Source organism: Lolium rigidum, chromosome 2 (genome assembly GCF_022539505.1).
Source record: "Lolium rigidum isolate FL_2022 chromosome 2, APGP_CSIRO_Lrig_0.1, whole genome shotgun sequence".
NCBI classification, from domain to species: domain Eukaryota; kingdom Viridiplantae; phylum Streptophyta; class Magnoliopsida; order Poales; family Poaceae; genus Lolium; species Lolium rigidum.
This window is the reverse complement of record NC_061509.1, coordinates 67,625,235-67,634,136: the sequence shown is the minus strand read 5'-3', so window position 1 is coordinate 67,634,136 and position 8,902 is coordinate 67,625,235. Positions and strand designations below refer to the sequence as shown.

The window sequence follows — 8,902 nt, the reverse complement described above, 5'->3', positions numbered from 1 at the left end:
GGGCGCCATCCTCCAAACCCCACCCTACCCTATCCTCATCCCTGTCGTCTTCCCTGCAACCATAAACCACCGCTTCCACCCGGGCCCCGCTCGCCCTCGGCCCCGCATGGCAGCGACGGAGCTCCCGGCGTCGGTGTGATGCGACATGGGAGGCAGGAACCGTCGCGCACAGCCACAGGCAGCGGTCGTACAGTCCGGATTGTACGCACGTACGGGCGGGCCCCGCGACGGGGTGGACGGTTGCGATGCAGCTCCACGACGAGGACGGCATGGGCCTCCTCCGGCTCCGGTACAACACGCCAGCGCTGTGCCGCACCGCCGAGCTCCCGCCAGCGCGCGTCGACATCCGTCCCGGCTCCAACTTCCCGCGACCAGAGCCGAAGGGGGGATGGATGCACAGCTGGATGGATCATCGATTCATGAATCTATCCACTACCATCTCTCTACTGCTCGTACGAGTCGGTGTTGGTTTTCCTTCTATGCACTATTGCTTGCCCAAACCTTAATAACAGCATCACCAGCAAACAGCAAAACAAGCCTAACAGTAGGACTTTTTTTTTCTGAAAGTTTCAGAAAAAATAGAGCTGAGCAAACAACTTGCATGTCCTAATTTTTTTTGCAGTACCCCATATATCCACCCTTGCGTACACCACATATCATGGCCGATCAACGACGCCCACATCCTCTCGATGGTAGCCGCGAAGAACCACATGGCCGGCCGAGGCCAATAACAACGTGAAGCGGGGGCAAACAACCACCGGCCGTGTGTGCATTCCATGAAACCACCTGGTAGACAACGCGCTTCGTTGGGGCACTTGTATACCATCCACACCTATTCCGTAGACTCTACCAAACGATACGAGATCTCTTCATGCGAGATTTTAGCATGTACCACAAACATTCTGCCGCGATGAAGGTGATGGCTTATGAAATTTCCATCGAGCCATTCAATGACAATCTTCACATTTTGCGAAGGTACTATACCCAAGTGTGCGAGGCTGTTTGCAAAGACATTATCCCGTGTCTTCGGAGATGAGTACCTTTGAGCTCCCAACGAGGAGGATTTTGGTGGTGAATGAAGCAAGGGGTGGTCGGGCATGCTTGCGAGCCTAGATTGTATGCACTGGAGGTGTAAAAATTGCCCGACAACATGGCATAGACAATTCACAGGTCATGGTCACGATCAAACGATAGTGCTTGAAGTAGTGGCCTTAGACGATCATGTTTATATGATATTGCATCTTTGTGCTACCCCAATCTGTAAATGGCATCAACATTTTGTTGAGATATCATTTATTTGCTTGATTTGCTAGGGAGATGCCCCAACTTGCAACTACATCGTCAACTGCCAAGACTATAGCATAGTTCTAGCCGACGTGATCATCCATCATGGTCAACATTTGTGTAGACCATCACAACACCCATGAGCAAAAAAAAAAAGCTCAACTTTCAAAATGTTAACAAGCATGGAAAGCACATAGAGAGAGGTTTCAGTGTGTTCCAAATTAGGTTTGCAACTGCTCAAGATCCTCCTCGTTTTTTGGACAAGAAATTCATCCACGTGATCATGACTGCTTGTGTGATTCAATAGAATATGGAGAGATGCATGCCTTCTATTCAAGTTTGACAATGTTGATACCCATTTGAAACCTAGCAAAAACCCCGATCGGATCCATGTATTTCTTCAAAGATACCGACATATAGAAAATAGGAAGACACATACCTACCTTTGTAATGATCTTGTTGGCTATGATTGGCAAAGTAATGGCACCTAGTCTCTCATTTTGGTTCATTTTATTTCTATTCATGGACCATTTATTTATTTGTTTAATTACTTGATTTGAATAAATATTTTAATTGGGATTGTTGTTGTATTTTGTGTTGTTGAAAGAATAATAGATGTGATTTATATTGAGATTATTTTCTCCAAAATTATAAATATCATATTAGACAACTAAACCTTGTTTTGCGGTATTAACCGTAAAACCGAATTGAGTGTACATATCGACTGTTTTGCCGTAAACACGTTTTATGGTATGCATTTGTGCGGAATGTGATAGAGGTGCTCTAAGTGCGTAAAATACTATAATGTGTAGCAAAAGGTATAGAAAACTTTGTATTCCAAAAAGAAAATGTATCACAAAAATTCCAAAAAGACATTATCATGTGTCTTCGGAAATGAGTACCTTCAAGCTCTCAATGTGGAGGATACGAAGAGGATCATAGCTATGAATGAAGTAAGGGGATGGTCGGGCATGGTTAGGAGCCTCGATTGTATGCACTTGATGTGAAAGAATTGCCTGACAACATGACATGGACAGTTCATTGGTTATCATCGTGATCCAACAATAGTTCTTGAAGCAGTGGCTTTGGAGGAACACGTGAATATGGCATTGATTCTTTGTGTTGCCCAAATCTCTAAACGACGTCAAGTTATTGTTGAGATCTCATATCTTTGCTTGACTTGCTAGGGAGATGCTACGGCTTGCCACTACATCATCACTTGAAGTGACTAGACCGTACCGTTTTATCTAGCTGGCATGATCATCCATTGTGGCCAACATTTGTGAAGACCATCACAACACACCCACAAGCAAAAAAAAAAAAAACAAGTTCATTTTTCGAAATATCAAGAAGCATGGAAAGACATAGAGAGAGGTTTCAGTGTGTTGAAAATTAGGTTTGCAAGTGTTTAGTATCGTCCTTGTTTTTTGGACAAGAAATTCCTCCACAGGATCATGACTGCTTGTGTGATCCAATACACTATGGAGAGATGCGGAAATTCTATTCAGGTTTGAAAGTGTTGGTACCCGTGCGAAACCTAGCAGAAACCCTGATCGGATCCAAGTATTTTTCTTCAGACATACCAACATACCAACAGATAGAGAATAGGAAGACACATAGCTACCCTTGTAATGATCTTGTTGACTATTAGTTGCAGGTTAATGGCACGTAGTCTCTCATTTTGTTCCTTTTATTTCTATTCGTAAACCGTAAAATGAAATTGAGTTTACAGAATCTGTTGTGCCGTGAACGTGTTTTGTGGTACGCATTTGTGCGGAATGTGGTAGAGATGCTCTAAGTGCGTACAATACTATAATGCATACCGAAAGGTATAGAAAACTTCGTATTCCAAAAAAATGTAATGTATCACAAAAATCAAAGTGAAAAAGCGAAATACACTACTCCAATTATAGTACTCGGTGCTCCATTGGCCGGTGTGGGGAGCTCGTGCTAGATCGGAGCTGGTAGCACATCCAGCAGCAGCCGTATACAAACACGGCACTGAACGGCCGGTTCTGGTACGTGAGCCCCGTTCCGCGAGCAGGCCAGCTCATTTCCGCAGTTTTTAACGCCCTTTATGGTCCTTGGGGTTTGACGGTGGTACGGAAACGAACACCGCAATTCAAAATTCAAACCATCCGCCTCAGCGCGCGTGGGGACCACCACCACCGGAGATTGATTAACAACCAAACAACGGCCTCGTCGACCCGGTTTATCTCCCTGCCATGTGGGGCCCAGAAGTAAGGACCCCACCTGCCATTGAGGTAGGAGAAACGACACGGCGCCGGGCGTGAGGTAGGCCCCGCGCCAGCTGTATCCCGGTGACCAGCTACCGGCCGCGGCCGCCTATATAAGGTCCGGCCTCGTCGTCCCCTTCCTCTCGCCATCCACATCCAGACGTCCTAATCACTACCACTCCTACTAATCACCAGCAATCACACCCACAAACCGTCGCCGGAGCAACCAGCACACCGTCGTTCGGGCGCGCGGCGATGGGCGCGGAGGCGGAGTGCGACCGGATAAAGGGGCCCTGGAGCCCGGAGGAGGACGAGGCGCTGCGGCGGCTGGTGGAGCGCCACGGCGCGCGCAACTGGACCGCGATCGGGCGCGGGATCCAGGGCAGGTCCGGCAAGTCGTGCCGGCTGCGGTGGTGCAACCAGCTCTCCCCGCAGGTGGAGCGCCGCCCGTTCACCGCCGAGGAGGACGCCGCCATCCTGCGCGCGCACGCGCGGCTCGGGAACCGCTGGGCCGCCATCGCGCGGCTGCTGCCCGGCCGCACCGACAACGCAGTGAAGAACCACTGGAACTCGTCGCTCAAGCGCAAGCTCGGGGCCGCCGCCGCGGGGTGGGAGGAGGGTAATGGTGGTGAGGGAGGGGAGTACGAGCAGCGGCCGTGCAAGCGCGCCAGCCCTGGACCGGAGAGCCCGACCGGGTCGGATCGGAGCGAGCTCAGCCACGGCGGCGGCGGCGCGCAGGTGTTCCGGCCCGTCCCGCGCGCCGGCGGGTTCGACGCGATCTGCGCGGAGGTGGTGAGGCCGGCGGTGGCTGCGCGGCAGGACGAGGAACTGGTGACGTCGCTCTCCCTCTCGCTCCCCGGGCTCGACCACGGGTTCCACCACGACAGCGCCCGCAGCCAGTTCCAGGAGCTGTCCTCCTCCTCCTCGCCGCGCTCGCCGTCACCGCCGGCGCCGTCTCAGGCGTACCCGTTCGGCGGCGACATGGCGGCGGCCATGCAGGAGATGATCCGCGCGGAGGTGCGCAAGTACATGTCCGGCGTGGGGATCCCGGCCGGGTGCGGCGCCGGCGCCGTGGGCGAGGCCTGCATCCCGCTGCTCGTCGAGGGCGTCATGCGCGCCGCCGCCGAGAGGGTCGGCGTCGTCACACGCCAGTGAAGAAAACCGTCCATCCGGTGCAAGAGGAAATGCAAGTTCGCCGCAAACGCGGCGCCGCATCGCATCACGGCTAGTAGATGATCCCTGTGTAGTAGCGCCGAGCTAGTAGTTTTCTGTCGTCTGTGAGTTTGTTTTATTCTTCGGCTGTTGCTGCTCTGAAACAGAGCAGAGCAGTGCTGAAGTTCGGAAATGGGGAAATGGAAAGAAGAGAACCCGAAATGTTGATTACCGATGCTCCGCCCGAGGCTGTACAGGAATGATTCGATGGGGACCGGCGATGTTGAAATTTGGCTGCTCCACCGACGATCTACGCAAGAAATCCCGATCGGCAGGCCAACTACAGACCCGTCACGAATCGGAGAGACTATATCTGAACTACTAGTATACTATATAGTAAACTAAATCGTGCATCAATCAAATGAAACAAGCCTTTGTCCATAAAATTCTCGCGCTCCAGATGATCCGTGTTGGTCATCGAGTCGAATCTGAAACGCGTAAGTAAATTAACACTCAGGCAAACCAGTCCATGATTGAGGCAAGAACGGGAGCGACAAGCGCAGCGGTTGGGCACTGATGCAATGCGTACGACTCGAACCATTCGAATCGAGGAGTACGAAAGTCGTAGCGGCACCAACAGTAATGGACCGGCCGGCGCGCCCGTAGTTAGTGGCGTTGGACTGGTTGTGACTACAGCTAGCAGTACGCGCGTAGTGACAGTTCACCGTTGGCGGTATTAATGGCAGGGAGACGGGGAGCAAAGGCTTTGCAGCTGGCTGTTCCCCCCGAAATATCTTCTTTGCGCGGAACAGCCAACGGGAGTTGCGCAATCTGCTGCTGTTTTAATGGCGATCCTGTTTTTGTAGATGGCGATAGTTGTGCACTTGTGCTATCTTATCTTTTTTTTTTTTTGAGGGAGAGACTAGTAATTATCTGTTCCAAACCTGGAGGCAGCACCATATATTTTGATTCTGGCCCATACAACTTGGCTGGGCAGTACTGCAAGCGTGCAAGGCCTGGTGTTATCGGTGTTGGGCATGATTTATGGAGACAGTAACTTACTAACTTACCGCTGCCTCACTAGTCAGTATTACACCCTCGAAAAATAGAGGTCTTTTAGGGTAGGGATAAAGAAGCGTCAACCATCCAACCGCGAGTAACACTACACCTACGGACTCATTTTTATAAAACCCAACTTACAGGCATACGTGGGATCACGCCTCGCGTTTACAGCCCTACATTCACAGAGGAGGAAAATGTTTAGGCCAACCAACCGTTTCAACGTATGTCCGTAGGCTCAATCCGTATCCAAAATTCCGTACGTCTAGCATGTCTGATCCAACCACCCGCTGGGATTGATCAATACTTGTTACGCAAAGGAGTAGTATTTAAAAAAGAGTAAAATAGGTAAATTCCTGAGGATATAGAAATTTGTCCACCCGGTTAGGGTGGAGCCCCGATCCCATTCCATTTCTGCGGATAAACAGATTCTTTTTTTTTCTCTTGACTTGCCATCTATTTTGGTGTTAAAAAAGTTAGAAATGCAACACGGCCACAGAAGTCTGCCATAATGGAGACTGGGATGAAGAAGAGCAGCCGTAGGTGGCACTTTGTGTGAGCTTTCACGGCTCGCTGCCGGTGCAGACTAAGAGCATCTTCAGTCGTATCCCCCAAAGCTTCCCCAAAACACGCTAGACTTAGCGAATGGGGGACGCTGCCGGCTCGTGCCGCATTTGAGACGTGTATGTTCCCAGTCAGGTCCCTTAAAACCACCCCCAAACATAAATTTAAATATTTCACATTCAAAAGAGATTGTTCCTACCGAAATCATCGCGATCAAAGTACTGGACGCGGTCATATTACAGACCGGGGTGCAAATTGAACATAATTTAGAAAAACACTTCAGCAACGTCGGGTATCGATGAGGACGCCACTCCCGGAATGTACGCGCTGGTCGATGAACTCCATGGGCTCGCGGCGGTCGCAGCGACACAAGCGGCCAGCGCGACCTTCTTCTGCCAAGCGACGTCAATTTTCTCTCATGTTGTCCATACTACTGATCGATAAACCTTCTAGCTCTCATGTTGTCAATGTTCTCGAACGCACCAGCAACGGCATGATCACTTGGTATTGTTAGGGCTGACCGTTCCAGTGGCCGTTAAAGTTCCTGATGCCTCGGAAAAACTTGTTCTCTTTCGAATTTTCCCAAGAACCTGAAATTTAGGTCGGCACAATAAGCGGACTATAAAATTTTCGGCAAATATATCAATTGAAATATAAGGAGTTGGTTACCTCGTTCTTCGTTATGCTATCTTTGAACACTTTTATTCAAGAACTAACTTACTTGACTAGAAACTTATTTCACACGGGTTGCCTCCTATGAAGCACTTTTGTTTTTGATCGTTTAGCTCGACCGCAGTTATTGTGAGCTCTTCTTTACTACCAGGATTCCAACCCCAAAGTAATTTGCCTTCAAGGTGATGATCCCGGTGCCATTGGATTTTTTTGTTCTACTTCTTCCTAGGAAAATGGACAATAAAAAGATCCCGTGACGGTAATTCAAACCTCACATTCCCTTTGTGCAAGTTAATCAAAGTCTTACAGTTCTTAATAAGGCCGACCAAGAATGGTAGGTGCTAGGGATTCTTAGGCATACCAACAATGAGTAGATCAATAAGTGCAGTACAACCCTTTATTTGAACAACAATACTATCTTTGATACATACAAATTTTCTATAAGTGGAATCACATAGATGCAATTTCAGTTCAGTTACTACAAAGGAACCAAACTTAAGTCTATCAAATAAAGTTTTAGAAGTAGTTGAGGCGGTTGCACCAAGATCACAAAGTGCAACTTCTGATTCATTCCAATATGAATCTTAATAGTTTTTTCAAATATGTCATCTAGCTTAGCAGATAATTTCTCAGATAATCGTGCATATTTCATTTCAAAATCACTTACCTTGGCGCCTACTTGATTTATAAAGCTTTGATAGACCGCCTCATTACCTGTCCCAAGACCGGGGTTCTTAAAGTGATTAGTTTTACTAGATCTTCCACGGTATAGTCAGGTGCGGATGCATTACTATAGTCTAGATTTTCATGCATATCATCATCATCCACACCACTTCTCATCATCTTAAGATCACCGGGTTAGGCTTAGGTTTTCCTGCAAACTCGGAAGAATTGGTCTTTACTATCAACTATGTTACCTAATTTCCACTCCACATGTCTTGTCATACCCTGCATATCATTTATTTCAGTTTTCATAGTGACAACTTGTTTAGAGAGTTTTCCTAAAAATAACTTTGTTTTTCCCAGTAAATTTAACAACAAGGTTATTATGCTGAGTTTGAGTTTGCATAAAAGTTTTGAGAGGATCTACAAGTGATTGGCGATTGCCATTGTTACCTCAGTTGTTGAAGTTATTGGGAACTCCTGCATGGTAAAGATAAAGCTTTTGATAATTCAAGTCAGAGATTTGACTCTTCTTATCAGGGTTAAAGTTTTTTTTGAGTTACATGCTACAAAATCTCTTTCTTTAACTTTAGCGTTGGTGACGACATTAATTTGTATTTTTTCTTTACCTTTGATGATACCAATAAGTTATCTACCTTTGTCGTGAGGTCTTTATTTATTTCTTTGGTGACATAGTTAACTTTATTAGTGGAGGATCTTTCTACATGCCATCGCAAATAATTGTCTTGCATATCATTGATGATCTTCTTGGCGATCTCCATCTCCTTTACCTTGAATGCGCCTCCATCTGTAGTGTCAATCATTGACTTGAACAAAAGATTAAGGGCATGCTAAAAGAATATAAAATTATCCATTCTTCCATCCCATGGTTAGGACATTTTCTTACGGCCTCCTCCATCCTTTTCCATTTAAGCGCTAGTGGCTCGCAACAGTTATCCCATGAAGTAATAGTCCCCCTAGGTGGTGCTAGCTACTAGTCCTTAGCTTTCCTTCAAAGTGAAAAGGGGAATACGACTAATTTTACCGCACCAGAGTTAATATATTTATGTGCATAATCTCGCATATCCCAGTGAATGTGTTTAGATGCATACCTACATCTTCGGAATATGAACCACCAAATTGGTTCTGCTGCATCAAACTTAAAAGGTTAGCCTTAATTTTATAGTTCTCCACATTGGGAGGAGGTTGAGTTATATGTACATAGATATAATCATCATTAGGGGTAGAAAATTCTCCCAAACCTCTCCGCT

General features: G+C 47.4%; 1 protein-coding gene across 1 annotated transcript; it reads left to right on the top strand.

Moving 5' to 3' along the window:
- Positions 1-3,776: 3,776 nt before the first annotated feature.
- LOC124686635 (transcription factor MYB44-like) lies at positions 3,777-4,917 on the top strand. The gene has a single exon (XM_047220545.1). The coding sequence runs from the start codon at positions 3,777-3,779 to the stop codon at positions 4,674-4,676; it is 900 nt and encodes a 299-aa protein (XP_047076501.1). The 3' UTR covers positions 4,677-4,917.
- The last annotated feature ends 3,985 nt before the right edge of the window (positions 4,918-8,902 follow it).